The sequence below is a fragment of the Grammomys surdaster genome, unplaced genomic scaffold (genome assembly GCF_004785775.1).
Source record: "Grammomys surdaster isolate TR1022 unplaced genomic scaffold, NIH_TR_1.0 126048, whole genome shotgun sequence".
Classification (NCBI taxonomy): Eukaryota; Metazoa; Chordata; class Mammalia; order Rodentia; family Muridae; genus Grammomys; species Grammomys surdaster.
In genome coordinates, this window is record NW_021620860.1 from 3,260,540 (window position 1) to 3,280,125 (window position 19,586).

At 44.9% G+C, this 19,586-nt stretch overlaps 1 protein-coding gene and 1 long non-coding RNA gene across 3 annotated transcripts in view; one reads left to right on the forward strand and one right to left on the reverse strand.

Annotated features, from left to right (window-relative positions):
* The window catches only part of Skap1 (src kinase associated phosphoprotein 1), a 295,894-nt gene extending 287,107 nt beyond the window's left edge, over positions 1–8,787 (reverse strand). The window contains exon 1 of one of the 2 annotated variants that reach the window (XM_028754983.1): positions 8,668–8,787. In XM_028754983.1, the coding sequence (XP_028610816.1) occupies positions 8,668–8,713 (46 nt within the window). In that variant the 5' untranslated portion in view covers positions 8,714–8,787. The remainder of the gene's footprint in view (positions 1–8,667) is intronic. The other variant, XM_028754982.1, reaches the window with a different exon arrangement.
* Positions 8,788–8,874: 87 nt separating this feature from the next.
* Positions 8,875–19,586, forward strand: part of LOC114610424 — a 19,180-nt gene continuing 8,468 nt past the window's right edge. The window contains exons 1-2 of the long non-coding RNA XR_003709686.1: positions 8,875–9,325; positions 9,805–9,850. This is a non-coding gene — a long non-coding RNA (uncharacterized LOC114610424). The remainder of the gene's footprint in view (positions 9,326–9,804; positions 9,851–19,586) is intronic.

Below are 19,586 nucleotides of genomic sequence, written 5' to 3' on the forward strand. Positions count from 1 at the left end.
TGACACCATGCTTCTTGCCATGTTGGTTATGGTCCAAACCTCTGGAACTGTAAGCAAGCCCCCAGTTAAATCCTTTCTCTTGTAAGAGTTGCCTTGGTCATGGTGTCTCTTCACAGCAGTAGACCAGTGATGAAGACAGGATGATTGTGCTATGAGGCTAAATACTCATTTTTCATGGGTAAATTTCTAGGGGTGGAATTACTGGGTATTGGTAGGACTGCATTAAATTTCAAATAATTTTCCAAACTCACTGTACCTAAGCAGTGCATGAGAGCATCATCTGCCTCATATCTTCATTCATGTCGTTATCATAAGCACTATAAACATACCTCAGAGATATACATCACTATATGCTATTTACCCAACATAGGGGAACATTTGACTTTTCAGTTTTATATGTTGTTTGTGGTATTGGGGGGGCCAGGGCGCATGCTGTGGTGTGTGGGTGCGCGAGTGCGCGTTCATTCATGCGTGCATGTATGTGAAGCTCAGAGGATAACTTTCACAAGCTGGTTCTTTCCTTCATCCACCATCATTTCTGGGGATGACACTCAGGTTGTCAGGCTTGGGCAACAAGCGCTTTTACCCACTGAGCCATCTCAACAGCCCAGTCTCTGACTTTTTAACTAGAAGAGTTAGCAACTTTTGCACATGACTCAATCAGCCTAGTCTCCCTCCCTACCATTGGTGTATGTGTGTGTATGTGTGTGTGTGTGTATGTGTGTGTGTATGTGTGTGTGTATGTGTGTGTGTGTGTGTTTAAACTGATAAACAGGAGTTCACTATTTATTTTGTCCTCCTATGCATGAGTGCTTGTGCTATTTCCATTTTAGTTTACTATTTCCACAGCACTACAGAAACTATGCCCATCTGCGCACCATCCTGTACATATGCAGATATTTCCACAGGCTGGACCATTAGATTTCCAAAGGAAAACCATCAACACTGGATGGCAAGTTTGTCCACCGGTTAAATAAAGCTCAACCTAAAGTCCTCGCAGTGCCTTGGTTCCAGGGTTGTGTTTTCTCTGTGTTGTAAGCGTGTGGGGACTTTCATTGTTTCATCTACAATAACCAGAAGGAGAGTTAAAAACATAAACACTTCATGGCTTTAGGATCATCAGGTAGAAACAACCCTCAGGTCACATGACCCACAACCTCCGCACTCTGACAGCGTCTCTGCACTGGCAATGTCCTAGAAGTACAAACAAGGCTGGGAGACCAGGTCTCAGCCTTACTGTCAAGTTTTACTTCTTAACAAAAGACCACTGTGTGCTTAACAATGACAGAGGAGTCAGAGGCAGGTGGATGTCTGTAACTTGGCCAGCCTGGTCTACATAGCGACAGGCTATGTAGTGAGACCCTGCCTCAAAAAAAGAAAAAGATAATTAGTTGTCAAGTCAAATTTTTAATATTAAGTTTTTCTTAATTTATTATTTATTTTATGTATAGGAGTGCACTGTAGTTGTCTTCAGATACACCAGAAGAGGGCATCAGATCCCATTACAGATGATTGTAAGCCTCCATGTGGTTGCTGGGAATTGAACTCAGGATCTCTAAGAAGAGCAGTCAGTGCTCTTAACCACTGAGCTATATCCCTAGTCCCCTTAGATTAAGTTTTAAAACAAATTCTTGACAAAATGAAAGCTCCAAGGTGTTGATGGCCCATGTCCTTTATTCCAGGACTCCAGGAGGCAGAGGCAGGTGGATCTCTGAGTTCAAGACCAGCCTGGTCTACAGATCCAGTCCCAGAACAGCCAGGGCAACATAGAGAACTGTCAAGTCATTTTTCCCAACTATGGTACTTTCATCTAATTGGCCCATAAATAGACAAGTTCATAAAGACTGCCAATAGAGGGATAGGGAAATGAAATATTAAGATTTTAGAGATTTGATTTTGCTGGGGTATTTAGAGGTGACTGCAGAATTCACAGTGGTCTCATAACTCCCCACATGCCTGTAACAAGGAATTAAGAATTCCTGGCTTATTTATTTTTTTCTTCCAAAGATCATAATGAGACTTTGCAGAAGCTATACCACTAGCCAGTCTTGTTTCTTTTATGGACCAGTAATATGTGACTTAAAGGGACAGTTATGAGATTTTACTTAAATGTACAGAATACCAGTAGTCTGTAATCCAGTGTTTTCAGTGTGTCCTGGTGGACACTGCTCTGATTTGGCTGGTGTGGTTTGCTAGGCATGACAAGTTGGGAAGGCTACACAGGTGTTCGATCATGATACACGGAAATCACTACCTTGTGCCCAGCACCGTCAGTCAGATGGTTGGGGTGGGGCCTGGAAGCCTCTTCCTGTCTTTGGTTTGCTTTCCTCTCCTCCACATTCCGACCTTTCCTATCCACTCTTTTCTCATAGGCTCTCATCCTGGATGGGTGTCATCTGCCTCTAAAGCTTTAACTGTTCGTTGTTCACCGTGTTCTGATTGGTAAGTCTACACTATAAACTAAGCATGGACACTTTAGTTTAAAAAAAAAAAATGCCGTGCATGGTGGTTGTCCACGCCTTAGATCCCAGCACTTGAAAGGCAAAAGCTGGGGGATCTCTGTGAGTTCAAGGCCAGCTTAGTCTCTACAGAGCAAGTTCCAGGACAGATAGGACTACACAGAGAAACCCTGTCTCAGGAAAACAGAAAACAAAACAAAAAACAGAAAGCAAGCAAACAAAAACAGAGAAAGAGGTATCACTGAAGACTTAAGAGGGAATGAGGCTGAACTTCCATCTTGCTCCTAGGGTTCTTCTTAAATCAATAAACAGATTATTGGGCCAGGTGAGGTTCACACGCCTTTAATCCCAGCACCTGGGAGGCAGAGGCGGAGGCAGGTTGATCTCTATGAGTTAGAGGCCAGCCAGGGCTACACAGTGAGACAGTGCCTCAGTAAAATAAGACTGTTTCCTAATGTTTACTTTGATGTTTTCTTATAAAAACAATGTTATATCGCTAGCAAAAGAAATCTATGGAATCCATGGAGATTTAACAATTGTTGACAAAGGGTGACTGTATACTCTATCTTTTCTGGTTTCAATTACAAAAATTATCACTTTTTTCCCATTTTTTATTAAATTATTTTATTTATTTACACTACACTTGTTCACTTTCCCAGTCCCCCATCCCAGAGTGAAGACCCGATCCCCCCTCCCCTTTGCCTCTGAGAGGGTGCTCCCTGACCTACCCACCCACCCCCATCTCAAACCCCAGCATCCTCCATCCCTCGGGCATCAAATCATCACTTTTGTAGTCAGAAAAAAAATAACATTAAAACTCACATTTTACCACTCAGGATTCAGGAGAGCACTAACTTACCTGTCATCAAGACCACCAGTCTCAAAAGTTAACCAAAAAAAGGCAGAGCAGCCAAGCACACGCCACAAAGCCATGCCTCAGAGCCTAGGTATTTGTTTATCAAGACAGCCACTCTGGACTGTTGAGATGGCTCAGAGGGTAATGATGCTTGCCACCAGGGCTTAGGATATAAGTTCAATCACTGGAACCCATCCACGTGGTGAACAGAGAAAAACTCTCACCACAGCCAGATGCTGCTGCTGTCTCTCCCTACACACACACACACACACACACACACACACACACACACACAGTACTGGGAATTGAACCAAGGTCTCTGGAATGCTAGCTAAGCACTATACCAGTGAACTACATCTCCAACCCAAAGATACCTCTTATATTGACTCTTATACATAGCTCCAAAATACTTGATAATCTATTGTTCCAGAAACGCCAAAGACACAGATCCAAACCAAAAAAACAGTAAAAGGCCTCAGCTTCACAAAGTAGGTAAGAAATGGCAAAATATCAAGTACAAAGCAGACAGGAGTCTGGCTCAGAGAGAAATCTTGGACTAGCATGCATGAGGCCTTGGGTTCAGTCTCCAGCTCCATATAAATGAATTAATCAGACGGGCAGTTATAAGGAAACCAAGAATATCCCCGTCAGAAACAGCTTTGAATAGCAGACATTCACCAGAACAATACTGATTTTAGAAGTGTTTAAATGAGACTCATTCCAAGACCAGAAATGGAGGAAAGATGCTAATTCCTATTTTAAAAGACTTGATCAAAGATGTTTACGAGTTAAACGGTTTAAAAGACCCTTTGCTATCTAGAGAAACTGAAAGACGTTTTATCCTTTCATCTAGGACTACCACTCTGGAGGACTATCTAGAAGGAAATGGGTAATGACTGCTGAGGGGGTTTGTTGTTGTTGTTGCTTAGTTCAGACAATTTCTCTGTGTAGCCCTGGCTGTCCTAGAACTCAGGCTGGCCTCGAACTCACAGAGAGCCACCTGCCTTTGCAGTGCTGGGATTAAAGGCATGTGCCACCACCAAGGGCAGCTGCTCAAGTTTAAAAGTAAGCAACCATCAGGATATGAGGGGCGGTGCTAGGGAGCCAGGGGCGGTGCTAGGGAGCCAGGGGCGGTGCTAGGGAGCCAGGCAGTGACGTTTGGGCTTCACTCCATCTTCCAAGCCCCATGGCGGCACTGAGTGGCAGCTGAGTCTATCAGCTATCGGGGTGAAGCCAGCAGGATCCTATCTATCTGCTGCACCTCCTTCACTCTTTCTTCTTTGGTTCTTAAAAGAGTGAGAGATCAAGACAGAGACACACACACAAGGTGGGGTGGCGCTAGAAAGACCAGGAAGAGGAGACTGTGTTTGTATCTGTGCAACAGAGATTACAAGCTGCCAACCTATTGTTCTTGTTTTCAGCATCGTTATCACTAAACAAAAGCCAAAAAAAAAAAAAAAAGATAACTTCTACATCTGAAGCCTGACTACTTAAAAACAGACCTGAATATTTCCTGTTCTTTCAATAAAGCGGAAGATGCCCTCGGTTGCTTATCTGTACCGTGCCTTATTCACTGATATGGGACCACTTTCTGTCCCTGTGTGGGAGCTCCACAGGGCCGATGGAAGAGGCTGTTTCCTGGGATGCTGGAAGCTTCTTGGCACTTTGTCATTTGCCAGAAAACAACAGAGAAGGTGTTTTTTTTGTTTGTTTTGTTTTAATATACACTTTCCACACAACTTCCCATGGCTAAACAAGAAAAACAATCACAACTGCAGTTAATGGCCCTTTAACTTCTGGGCTTCTTCTTCTTCTTCTTCTTTTTTTTTTTTTTTTTGTTTTTTTGTTTGGTTTGGTTTGGTTTTTTTTGTTGTTTTGTTTTGTTTTGTTTTGTTTTGTTTTTTGTTTTTTTGTTTTTCGAGACAGGATTTCTCTGTGTAGCCCTGGCTGTCCTGGAACTCACTCTGTAGACCACGCTGGCCTCAAAAATCTCAGAAATCTGCCTGCCTCTGTCTCTCAAGTGCTGGGATTAAAGGCGTGCGCCACCACTGCCCAGCAACTTCTGGGCTTCTGTGTGTCTTTTTTTTTTTTTTTAAAACTACCTGACTATTCTTTCTTGATTCAGGAAGTAATACATGGCCTTTGTCACAATGTAACCAATTGAAGATATATGTAATAAAAATCATTAACCCCTACAAGTATCTCTGTCCTTAAAAGGAGACTGTCTTAGACACTTTCCTGAGGCTTACACAAACCTATATGCTGTATGGAACTTTTTTTTTTTTGGCTTTTTGTTTTCAAATAAAAAAGGGCCATCATATGTACTCTTGTGTATTTCACATCTTTAGTCTGAAAAACACTCCATGGACATTTTGTAAGCTGAGATAGATAGATGTCAGACAGACACATAGACCTCCTATGTTCTTTGGATATAAACTAAGATGGATGTCCCATGATTCAATTAACTGTCACCTGCTTTTCCCACCTCGTTGACATCTGGGATAAACTTATATTAACATATATTTCAAGTCTTTAATTTCTATAACATGTCCCTAGAAGTGGGACTTCCATGTCAAATGAGACATCTTCAAATGTTTAAAATTTAATACTTATAATTAATTCCAGACCCTCGTTATGCAAAAATTTCAGTATAAACCTTGCACAGCATTTTGCATATTTTATTTTTCTAAAGCGCTCACATTATATCAAAAAAATGTCCCTGTCATTTTATGCTCCTATTGTTACAAATAGATAAATGTTTAAGTTATGGCTCTGATAGCTGGCATTAAATCACTGTGCAAATGCTTACGACTTGGTTTATGAAAGCAGTAATTCATTGTGAAAACCCCACCCCCGTGCTGTGTGGCAGCTCTCATATCCTGTGACTCCCTCCCACTGAGCGACTATATAGAGATCAAGGACCTACAGATTTCCTAACTCTTAACAGTGAACCTTAAGAAGTGTGTGTGGTGGGGGAGGGGAGTGACTAGCTCCAGACAACAAATTGACGGCCATTTTGGATTTCTAATATTCACAAATTGTAACACAGTGAATCATTTTTCTGCTTTACACTAGAAACTGCATCCCATTACAAATAAAAGCCTATAACCAATATGTTACTATCATCATGCAAATCTTTCGAAAACATACTTTTTAACCACTTTTCAATAGAATCATTGGTTATATCCCAATATATACCTCCCCCACTTCAGATTCAAGAGCATAATTACAAGTTTAAAGGGAGGGATGGCTCTAAAGAAATAGTTAACCAGTGAGGCTCCTCACGGTGTAACCTCAGACTCCTCCATATCTTCTAAAGACTCGAGCACTATCAGAGATTGTTAAGACACAGCGAGTTTGATACAGAAGTGTGTGACATGCAATTAATCTCCATTCATACCCAGCTCTGCTTGTCAGCAAACAAAGGTTCTGCTTTAGAAAAAGATCTGAAGACTTCAATTAAAAACAGTCAGCTAACAAGAAAATAATCTGAGCTAAAGGAAAGTGGCAGGTGCAAAAATGAGTTGTTTACCAAAGTGTCAGTTTTGAACAATAAAGAACTGCACATCAAAAATGTTGAAGGAGGAGATCGTATCACTAGCCTCTGAAAATGAGAGGGGATTTTTCTATCGATGCTGTGCACCAAACTGAAGTATATCATTTAACAAGCTTGTAAAATGGGTTTCTTCTCATAAAATGACTGACACCTATAAAAAGAAACGCTCTCTTTAAATATAAGGGTAGAATTCAACTTGTGGCTGCAGTTCCTTCTCTAAAAATCAAAGACAACTATGGCCTTCCTTTACGTACCTAATACCAAACCAGCACTGGTCAAATCTCTTTAGGTGTCTGATAATTTCTTCTATCTTCCAAATAACTTTTTATTTCTACAGTTTCTTGGTTTACAAGTGGATTTTCAATAATTTAGAGAATGCAGCTCAGTAGCAGAACAGCTAATGAGCATGCGTAAGGTTCTAGATTCAATCCCCTAAGTACAAGGGAGGACGGTGGTAGGTAAAGGTGCTTGCCACCAAGCATGAAGATGTGAGTTTGATCCCCATCACTGGAGGATGGAAGACGGTGAGGGCCAATTCCCAACAGTTGCCATCTGAACTCCACAAATGGGCTGTGGCACATACACACCCACACGCATACACTCCAAAAATATAAATAAATAAATACATAAATAAATAAATAAGATGCTTTTCTAAAATAGATTTTTGAAACATCGCATCAAAAGAAACACCTTGCTGCCAACTCTTACAGAGAAGCAATCCTGAATAGAATAGACAGCGCAACAGACAGAATCCAAAAGCACTGGCCAAATCCTTGATTAGGAGGCATTTATACCAAGATAACAAGGTAATGGAGATATAAAACCAATTAAACTGAGAGAAACTGGAAAGAATGCAGCTTGCCAAAATCACGACCTGCCCAAAGCAGGCCATCTGTTAACTACGTGTCAGATATGTCGCCTGGATGCCAAGGCTTCATTCTGAGCAGTTTCCTCCTGAGACCCTTACGCAACTGCAGATTCCAGCCCTCTGTCCTCCCAGGAAGGTCAGTCATAGGAAAATGAGTAAAACTGGATTTTCACCATGTGAGCCAAGCACAAGATATTGCCCATCAAGGAAGTCTCTTTGGAGTGTCAGGAGTGTGTGTTGAGTGTCGGAAAGTGTGACCTCAATGCTAAAGGACCGTTTTGAAGGTGAAACCATCACAACGGGACACTTCCGGGAAGGAAGGAATACCATACTCTGAGGCTTCCCTTGGGTAAATGATACCCCTCGAAATCTTCAGGCTAGTAAAGGATTCCTTTGCTTGCCACACTTATAAGAAGTCCCCTAACCACCAGGCTTGGCCCAAAGATCCATAAATCTCCATAGAGCCCTACTGTGTGCCAAGGAGACATCTACCCAGAAAGGCGTGTGTATTCCTCGAGTTAAGGAGTCAGGACTGGGGAGAATGAGATCTAATCGCTACACTCCTCAGGGATTTTCCCGGGGAGACAGGTTCAAGACCAAGCAAGGTGTCAGGGAAGGCCATAAACTGGCCTGCAAGACCTCAGCGACCTAGAATTGATGTTCGGTGATATAGTTGCCTAGAAGGAACAGAAAAATGTGAAACTCAAGGGAATGGTGAGGACCCTGAGGTGAGAGGATGTGAGAGAGGCTGGCATTGGGGACAATTGGGGAACTGAAGACTCTGGAAGCCTAGAACTTATATTAGGTGAGTGATGGGGCTGAAGGGCTGGTGCCCTGGTGTCTCCTTTCTTGCCTTCAGCCCAGCACTGAAAGGTCCTCCCGGAGGGGAGGGGTCAGGACAGAGGTCTGGCACTGAGCCAGGAGTTACCTTCAAGGAGCCAACAGATCTCCTCCGGGAGGGCGACGGCCTGCATTTGGCGCGGCGAGAGGATGGCCACAGCAGAAGGCGGGACAAGGGACGCGAGGCCTTCTCGGACAGCGCCGGGCAGAGGGAAGCAAGCTGCACCCTAGGCACCTGTACCTCGGCTGTCGCCTCGGGGCCCAGGCGCAGGGCGGGGTCGCCAGCCGCGCGCTCAGGAAGCGGCGCGCGCAGCGGGTGGCGGGAGCCCGGACCCCGGGCGCAGGTGCACTCCTGCCACTGAGGGGGCACGCAAGGTCAAAGGCGTGGCCCTTTGAGCCCCGCACCCAAAGATTGCCTAGACTCCAAAGAGCCTTGGAGGCTAGGTCTTGACGGAAACATCTAAGCACTGAGCAATTTGACCTTGGGGCGGCAGGTTTAAAAGGCCTTGGTTGCTCTTGAACTGAGGTGCAGAGGCAGAATCCAAGAAAGAGCTTGGTCCTTGCCAAGGATGCAGTGCCTCAGTTCTGATCCAGTTCACTGTCAGGGAAAGCCGTGCTGGCTAAAAAAATAAAATAAAATCTAGAGTCCCGGCGACAGTGCAGATCCTCAACATCTGAGAGACTTAGCATCAGAGGCAATACAAAGGGAAAGACACCTTCCCTCCGGAGGTGAAAGCTGTGAGAAGGTGAGAAACAGCTCTTTCTCAGAATAGAGGAAGGAAGAAAGTGATCGACCAGATCACAGGGCTGTGCCCTCTCCTTCTCAAAGTACAGCCAGTCAGTGCCCAAGTTTGGGTTGTAGTAGGTATCAAAGATGTTACTACAGCAAGAACTTGGTACACGGAACCCTTTGTTGTTTTTGTCGACCGCTTGTGAGTGCACAAGTACTCAGGTTGTTTATTTGGTTGTTGTTGTTGTTTTAAGTACAATGGGCCGTGAAGAAAGTAGAGTAGCGTGGACGATATAAGACGCCAGGGGAGGATGGGAGCGCCTGTAGGTGCACGTGTACTTAAAGGGGTGCTAAATACCAGACCGAGTTTTAAAAGGGTGGAAGACTTTGCAGGTGGAAAATTATCTATAATTTTGTTGCCCCTGCACCTCTCTTCACCGCTACTCTCTCTCTCCCTCTCCCCCTCTCTCAGATTCTCTTCTATTCTCAGAATAGGTATGGAGGATTGGGAGTGGTTGATGGAGCACCTGATGGGAGGGAGGTAAATGATTTGTTTACCTGCCTGGGGCGGGGAGATAATACTGATCTCAATGTAGAAGCCACGGCAAAGAGGAGAAGCCGATCAGAAGGGCACAAGGTGTAAGTGTCTCCTAGAATAGGTGCGTGCACACACCCCATGAAGATGAGGTCTCAAGATTAGGGACCCTCACTTTAAAGGGCTTCGGTGGCTTTTATCACATCCTGATACCTGAGAAGGAATGGTCTTGGTTTCAGGGCCTCACGACCAGCTATAAGTTGAACTGAAGGGATAGAACCTGGTCTGGTTGCCAGAGAACCCAACTCCATGGTGCTGCTCCTTACTGTGTGAAGCTATAGCCACCGGCTTGGGCTGCCTCTTCCTGGCTCCAGATGGGGTGTAGGCTGCCTCTGGGGACATTTTTTTTTTTTACCTTGCTGTCCCCCTGATAAAACCAAAGCTGCTTTAGAATCATTTGGTGCACATGTATATTTAAACATGGAGACTGTGTGGGTCACACACACTCTTCTTTTTGTAAACATAAAACCATTCTTCAAAAGGGGAGAGTATAGGCTTCCCTCTCTAGTGTACAAACTTCCTCCATTTCTCTTCCAGCAATGGGTGAAAAAAAAAAGACAGCCCCCCCTCCTTCTTTAGTAGAAGGCAGAAGGTTTCTAGGATCTGAAGCAAACCCAGAGTGCCCCACCCCCTTATTTAAGGACATTGGCCAGCATGGTCACATAGGGTAAGAGCTCAGGAGTTGTCTGACAAAGGGCAGAACCCCAGGCTTCCTGCCATTTAGAGAGAAGCAAACCTGCACAGGGTAGATATTCTTCTTGCATTTCTTCCCCCGTGGATGTCTGGGTTTGGGAGAGATGGAGGTAGAGGGAGGTGTGAGTCAGGTGATGTGTGCTGGTGACTGGCAGTTTCCAATACGCTATTGTCATGTTGCATCAAGGTTCCTCATTGCAGACAGAAGCCTGCCTCCACACATGAGTGCTGCCCCTCCTTAATCATCTGAGGACCCTGGTTCAGCAGTCAGCCTCACTCCTAATGACATTCTGTTAAATGGACAAATTCCTTTGAAGCCCTGTCCTCCTTTGAAATCCAATTTCGCAGGAAGCCAAATCTGATTGGGGGTAGTCATGGAAACGACATGGAGGAGTCTTGCAGAAGGTGGAGAGAGGCAAAGCAAAAAGAACCGTGATAGTCAAGAGTCCTTTACTGCTCTGTCGGAAATATCAAAGAGATCTGGAGAGGCTGGCAGCAGGCGAGTCCCTGCCCAGGTCCTGTTCTGTGTGGCTGGGTACCATGTGGCTGTCATGGAAGAAAGCAGCCAGCTGTCTCCACACACAGGCAGCGGTCCAGATCTGTCTGCCTTCCCCCTCCTCCCCTCCCCCAACCCGATTCCCACACCATCCCCTTCTAGCCATCACTCCTTAAAGGCAAACAACAAAAGAATGACAAGGTGAAAATACAAGGCCCCCACAGATAAGAGGTCGTAGGGAACAGAGGCCATGAAATTAATCTAAAATTCCTTGTAATTAGATAAGATAAGGGTATCTAGAGAGAGGCAGGACAGCCAGAAATGGAGTCCAGCCACACAGCATGCAGAATACGCATGCCCTGTCCACTGGGACTCCTCACATGCTGTCAGCAGACAGAAGATGCAGAGAATGGAACCCATGTTGGCCTCTGGGCTACTTGGAGATGCTGTCTGCGTGTCCTCTTGCCAGGTGGGCACTAAGTATGCATTCATAGGGTGTCTGAAGGGCTCAATCAGGAAGAAACAAGAACATCTGGCACCTAAACGTCACGGGGTCGGGAACAACTGCAAGCAAAGCCAGAGCTGGCTGGCACTGCCCCACCCTGGGCTCGGTGGGTCTGGAAAAGAGACTGCAGGGGGCAGGTTCTGAGGCTTTCTCCTCAGCCTGTTATTGATCCCTGAACACTGGGTCATGACACATGGCAGAGTTGACATCTGCCCTGTGGAGGTGCTGCAGCCTCATCTCAGCCTTTCCGTCCCAGCTCCATCAACCAGGTTTATTGACTCTTCTATTGACAATGCTCCGGCTTAATGAGGACAAGAGTTGCACACTTCATTAAGGGATGTGGAAGGAGAGATGATATGCAAAGTTGGTGACAAAACCTGAGCTCACTATATGCTTTTCAAGGCCCCAGAAACCAACACGCGACGTGCCACCTTGAAGGCAGAGGAAAGGCAAAGATGCCAGCATGGCACATCACTTCTATCTCATCTGTGGCCTTAGAGCACAGGGCTTCCACCACCTGCCAGGGGCCTTGCTGTAGCTAATTAGCGAACCCTACTATCATACACACACTCACAAGCATGTACCTTCAATAATCTCCCTTTCCAGCTTAGGCCAGTAAATTCTCTGCTGTTTGAAACAGCAAGGAGAGCAGGTAGGTAACACAATATATAAGAAAATATTCCCATGTCAGCTTCTCACTGAGGTCCAGGCAGAGAACATATAAGGGACAATTAAAATTCAAGAGACCTGAACATGATGGTACACACTGTAATCCCAACACACGGAAAGCTAAGGCAGGAGGATTGCCAACAGCTTAAGGCCAGCAGAGGCTGCACAGTTAGAACTGGGCCAACTAAGCCTGTACTGTGAGATACGAACTCAAAAGAAATAAAAGAAGAAAGAAGTGATTGGGAGATGGCTTAGTCAATCAAGTGCTTCCAGCATAAGTATGAGGACTTGATGAGTTAGATCCTTAGCACCCGCCGGGCAGTGGTGGCGCATGCCTTTAATCCCAGCACTTGGGAGGCAGAGGCAGGCGGATTTCTGAGTTCGAGGCCAGCCTGGTCTACAGAGGGAGTTCCAGGACAGCCAGGGCTACACAGAGAAACCCTGTCTCGAAAAACCAAAAAAAAAAAAAAAAAAACTATAGATCCTTAGCACCCACTCAAGAAGCTGGGTGGGCGTAGTGGGATGTACTTGTAACTCCAGAGCTAGGGAGGTGGAGAAAGCAAATTCTAAGACTTGATGGATATCAAGACTAGCCTATCACTGAACCCCAGGTCTTAGTGAGAGATGCTATCTTAAAAAAAAAAAAGTAGAATAGTAGTTAAGAGGAATGACATCAAAGGTTGACCTCTGAACTCTACCTATATGTATACTAAGTACATACATACATGCACACAGACATGCACACAGACATGCACACACACACACACAAGCAGAATCTTTATGAGGATCAAAGTCAAGATGAGGATCAGACTCAGTGCTCTAGCCAGGTACCCCCATTCAGAAGCTATCCCGGCATTTGGATCCTGGTACTGGACTAAGTTCTGATGGATCAGAGCAATATTAAGATAAACAGTTATAACCTGGGGGCAGTTCTGGGAAGCAGTTACTGTGGGTCCATTTAAATAGTAACCTTTCATTCTTTGTCGTATCTTTTTGTTACTGCACTTCTGTCACATTCACCTCCTCTTGTGAACTCTACTTTCCCTAGCCCCAAGACTACAGTAGACATCCCCCTTGGGCACCGATGAGCCCAGCAGAGGACCAGGAGGCCAAAGAAGTTGCTGACTCTGATACTTTCTATTTTTGATTGGTTCTCTTGGGAAACTGAAGAAGGGTTTGGAGGGACTCAGAATGTGACAGCCTCTGCCAGATGAGGCTTTTGCTCCTGAGTAGCTGTGCAGCCTAAGGGTTTTATCCACATGACAGGCAGACTGAGCCAAGGCCATAGCTGTGGGATGGATATTTGCAGGCATGATAACTTTGGAAAATAAGATAAAAAGAGGTAATCGTTTCTTTTTGAGTTAAACAATTGAGGCACTGGAAAAAATAACAGAGGGACAGCAGTGTTTCTGAAGTTCTCTCTCTCTCTCATTCTCTCTCTCTCTTTCTCTCTCTCTCTCTCCCTTTTATTCATTATTTTAAAAGATTTTTAGCCAGGTGTTGGTGGTACACACTTTAATCCCAGCACTTGGGAGGCAGAGGCAGGCAGATCTCTGTGAGGTTGAAACCAGTCTGGTCCACAGAGTCAGTTCCCAGAATAGCCAGGGCTATATGAAGAAACTCTGTCTCCACCTCCCACCTCTCCAGATTTTTTTTTAAAAATATTTCCTAAATTTGTTCCCTTTCTTCTTCAGTTTAGCTCAGATCTTAGAGTTCAGGATCTGGGCAGTGAAATTCGAAGTGTGAGAAATTATTTAGAATCTGGTCAGAAATTCTGGCCTGTGTTTCACAGTGCTCTGGAAGAACTGAGGTTACCTGATCAGGGTCACCATAACTGCAAATCTAATCAGAAGCACTACTGGGTCAGAGAGGAAAACAGCCAAGACAGAATATCTCAGTACAAGCACACAGGGAAGAGTCCCTTTGCTCCACTGAGCATGGTTCAGGATGACGTTACACACAATAGTGCGTGATATCATGTTTCTCCTATTGCATCTTTCCTTCTGAAGAAACAACTGTCCCTCCCCTCTCACCCTTCCACGGGAGTTCCTGACCCTACTCTCTCCTGCCATCTTCCAGACCTCTAGTCTCACCATTTTCTCTTGTCTTCCATCTTTCTGTCTATCTGTTAAAGCAAAATGAAATGGCTTCCTTCTGGCTTGCAGCCCTCCCCAGCTCTACCTTCTGTTTCCTTTCCTGTCCATCATCTTCGGTCAGACCTTCCTCCCTCAGCTGTTAGAGCTTTCTCTCAGAAGTCCAGTCCACTCCTAGTCTTCTTTAATAATTTGTCCTTTGGGGTGTGGTGACACATGCCTTTAATCTCAGCACTCAGGAAGCAGAGACAGGTGGATCTCTGTGTGTTCAAGACCAGCCTGGGTTAACATAACAAGTTTTAGGCCAGCAAGAACTACATAGTGAGACCTTGTCTCGAAAAATAAAATAAAATAAAATAAAATAAAATAAAATAAAATAAAATAAACTGTCTCTATTTCAGACAGCCTTGTCCTCAAATCTGTCACTTGGACAAATTATTAATTTTCCCCTGTGCTTAAGTTTCCTTGTTATACATGGTGCCAATACTGACAGTGTTTCAAAGTTGTTATAAAGGCCCAGTAGGCATATGCATGCACACATGCGAGTGCACACACACACAGACACACACACAGAGAGGGGGGGGGGAGGAAGAGTGAGAGGGGATGGGAGAGGGAGAGGGAGTTAGTCGTTTACAGCTGTCTATATAACGGTGGTTACTTCCTCAGTGTTAGCCAAACCATCCACGGTCTCTCGCTTGACCTTAATTTCTCACTAAAGATGTATCTAAGGAGTGATTCCACAAGATACAGGTGATGTTAGTCCCCAAAGATGAGAGTTTTTCTCCTTATGAAATGAACTTGCTTTGAAGGAGATGGTGTACATGCAGCTTTCTTATGGTCAGGCCCCAACGAACCAGAGTGATGAGATTTCCCTACTCACCTCCAGAGACTTCCTCTCTGCCCCACCTATTTTGGAACAGGGGTGGCACCCTCCCAAGGGAAGCCCCTGATTTGGAAGGCATGTGATATTAGCTTCCCCTTTCATTCACTGTGACAGAAACCATGGTTCCACCACAAATACAGACTCTGTACAGAACCAATCAGAAGGCAGATTATATCCCATAAGTGGAGGGCTGCTGGTAGGGCTAAGATCTACAGAGTATGGAATGGAAGAGGGGGAGGAGCGTGGCAAGGGTAAACAACCCTCTAAGTGCAAGACTTATGAGAAGAGGAAAATGAGAGACAAATGAAAAGATGGAGAAAAAAACTTAAAGAGAAAAGGGAAAGGTCCTTATAGTTTGGGGGATTAGAAGCAGATCCACTTCATTTGCTAAAGCTGTAATTTCAAGATACAACAGTTTCTACCCTGATGACTTTGAAAAGCTTCAGAGAGCAACTGTAAACCCCTGAAGAAAAGGTCTTCAGGCTGTCTGGATAGGCTGCTGTACTTTTTAGCCTACACACTATCAACACAATGACATGTCTTATTGAGTAATGCGTGATATTCCGCATGGCGAGTCTATTGATGCAGAATTTCCTTTTCCCAAATTCAATATTCCAATCAAAGACTGTTGCATCCCATCATTGAGACCATCCACTTAATGACAAGTTGTAAGACGCATATTGCAGAATATTCACATTCATTTTATGCTCACGATGCTTAAAATCTCCTCTAAACAGCCTCTGCTCCCAGCCTATTAAGGTGTCTGTGTTATCTACACTCCATTCAATGGTGTGGAAATAATTGTCTTCAGACTAAAGGAAAAAAAAAAATGATGGTCACGAGCCCAGTCAGCACTTTCGTTCTTCTCTCCCTCTGTTAAATCAGGTGTTATTTACACTTCCAGCACCTGGGACCTCTGATAAGTCACTCCCCTGGTAGCTTTTTCCAGGACAGTACTGTGGGGTCTTTGGAAGAACTAGGGATCCTTCATAAACGGTATTGTTATCAGCACAATTCACGATGCCACCAGATGTGCGAAACTAAAATCACCAAGGGCATTCGGGCAAATGGAGCTTCCCCAGCTCCATCTGGTTCCTCTGACGTGAGCTTACAAATTAGAAAAGGAGTCAGAGAAAGCAGGGCTTTGCTCACCACGAGGGTCCACGTGTTTGTGAAAAGACACTTACATCCCTACAAAATTAAAGTCCGTTCTGGTTGCACCTTTGCTTATCCAGCATCTCCACCCATTCCCTGATCCTCCCTCCTCCCTACAAACTGGGCTCCACTAAGACCTGCCTCGTAGAGATGCATTTCTTCATCCCATCTCACATGGGCTGGTGAAGGAGAGCAAATGCCCGACTTTGCCTTTAAATATCAACCACACACAGAGAGACAACACCATGGCAGCCTGAGAGGTTTCCATGGTGACAGAATGCAGGCCACGACCTCTGTAAATGTAATCAGAGCACTGGGATTGGTGTGTGAGACAGGTTTAATTTCTCCTCCAGTGGAATCTCTGTGGTCCAGGCCAGACGTAGGTTTTATACATTGACAGACAACCTGCTGTCCTCATCAGGGCAGTTCTGCATATGGCAATCCCCCTGCCCCAGAGCTGATTTCTATACTGCCTGAGCAGGCTACAGGATATAAAATGTTGCTCAGGGTTGGAACAGCAGTCATGGCAACACCTGGTATTCCAACTCATCCTTAGGAGGTGGGGCTGTCTCCTAAATGAGAAGCAGTCACAATACAAAAGCCCAACCAAGAACTCAAAAGATGGGCCAAGATTTTCACTCCTTCTCTGATACCACAGTGGGGCTAAAACATTCAGCTTTCAACTTCTTCACCGTAAGGGAGAAAATGCCCTGGGGCAGGGAAGATGGAAGACCTTAAGAGTCCCAGAAGACAGTACCCAACCATGCTTAGCAAGAGACTTCTGCTACCCCTGCTGGAGCCCAGGCCCAAGAAGTGAACTTTCTTTTTTTTCTTTCTTTTTTTTTTTTTTTTTTTTTGGGTTTTTCGAGACAGGGTTTCTCTGTGTAGTCCTGGCTGTCCTGGAACTCACTCTGTAGACCAGGCTGGCCTCGAACTCAGAAATCCGCCTGCCTCTGCCTCCCAAGTGCAGGGATTAAAGGCGTGTGCCACCACAGCCTGGCTTGAACTTTCAATATTACTGGTATCAGTACTGCTGATTGTAATGGCCGTTTCTTTTGTAACGGCCGTCGGGTTCTGCTACTTTGTAAAGGCCGGCCGGTTCGGCTGCTCCGGTCGGCAGGTCAGGGTCTAGCAAGAGAGAGAGTGGGGACGGAGGAAGGGGGAAAAAGGGGCGAGAGACGCAAAAGATAGATACAAGACAGAGTCCGGTGGCGTCTCTTCAAGTCTCTTCTTTATTCTCCTCTCTTCTTACTATATTCTCACTCCTTCAGTCTCCTGACACCTCTCACTTTCTCACTCCTTCCTCTACTTCCTACTTCCTACTACCTCCTACTACTTACTACCTCCTACTTTCTACCTCCTACTCCTCACTCCTCAATAGAAAGGAAATCCGGGTATTTATACCCTTTACCACGTGACTTGCCCTCGTGGACAATCTCAACTGAAGCCACTACGTCACGTGCCTTGTAGCCATGGATACCAGGAGCACCTGGCAGCTGGGGGCACTAAACAGTGTAACAAGATGTTTATCAGAGTGCGCTCAGCTATTGCAGGCTGTTGAAACAAGTCTCTTGTCAGGGTATATGGCTCAAGATGGCTGTAAAGATGATAGCCACTTTCGGCTAAGAGTCGGCTCCCAACAGCTGATCAGGGTGTGTAGGGGTGGAGGTAAGGGGCTTCAGTGAGCCTTCCTCAACCCTCTCCTCATTTGCAAACAAGACCAAGATACAACTTCGTGCTGTCCAAAACAAGAAACAAGTTTTTCACTAAACTGATGAGACACCAAGGTCTAAGCAGTGTCCAAGGAGAATTCTTCAACCTCTTTCCTTAAGCCCCATGCAAGCTCGGCAAAGTTTCCCTCCAGCTGAAGGTTGGCATCCCCTGATTCTATTTCTGTATCACCTAAGATGCTGGCAGACATCAGTTATCAGTCAACCTGCTTCTGTAGCACTCTGAGAAACACACATACGTACACACATACATATACTACACATTCACACACACACACACACACACACACACACACACTCACAGCAGTGTGAGCTAGGAAAAAAACCCATAGGATTAGATGACGTGTTTCCCTTCCCAGGAGGCACTTTCAGATTCCTCTACAGAAACTCCTAGTTTCAGATCCGGAAGGAATTTGAGAAGCCCCAGAAGAGAAAACCCAAGGTCCGGGTAGAGAAACGGGGGGCTAGGTTATATCAAACCTAGGAAGGGCTGCCTGGCATCAGGGGCCAGCTCAACTAAGTGCTAAGTTACCTCCTGTGTGCCTGTGAACCTCAAACTGAAGTAGAAGGGAAGTGGGGAAGACTCAATATTGAACATTAGAATCAGGAAACGTTGATTTGGCTGAATCTGAAGATAATAGCTTTACCGCTTCCTGTGGCAGCCGATGACAAAGGAAAGGACGTTCTCAGAAAGAAAACAGTGACAATACTGTGAGCTTCTTGCTGCCATGCCATCTGTACACAGTCTTTCTTTGGGGCCATAGAAGGAAGGTGAGCCTAATTGTTCAGAAATATTATTGATTGATGTCTAGCACAGAATCATGAAGTCGAAGAGTAATGGGGTTTACAGGAACACCTAGTCTGACAGCGCATCTCTTGGTTGCTGAGTAATCAAACCATCCAAGACAGGCTATTTGGTTGCCTTTCTTTAGGAGTAAAAGATTCAATTCCTAAACTGCAAGTGGAGAAATGAGCTTTAACGTGCCAGGATTCTAAAATCTCTAAAAGTGGAAAGATCCCAGCCCTTTAAAGCATTTAATTATACAAGGAGTACCGTGCGTCTTGCAAACAGTGCATGTTCTCCTTACTCCAGCTTAACATCATCGTGGCAAGCATGAAGAGTGTGCCCAACTCCCAGGGGCCAGTGCAGACTCTAGACTAGAAGCACGGAAGCTCTTTCTAGTGTTTTTAAAAGGAGGAAGAGGCAGCCAGCTATGTTTTATTCATGTCAACCCAAGATGTTAACACTCTAGCTAATAGAATAGCCCAGAGAAGGCCAATTCTGCCATTTGCAGTCAAGGTTACATATAGGTTTAGTCCTCAATGGGCTCATCAGTTTCTTGCAAGAAAAGGAAAACAGAACAGAAGAAAATATTCCTGTTCCTTGGAATTTTTATTAGCCAGATTCCAAAAGGGCCCAGAGTATTTCTGTAGTCACAAAGAGAACCAAAAATACTA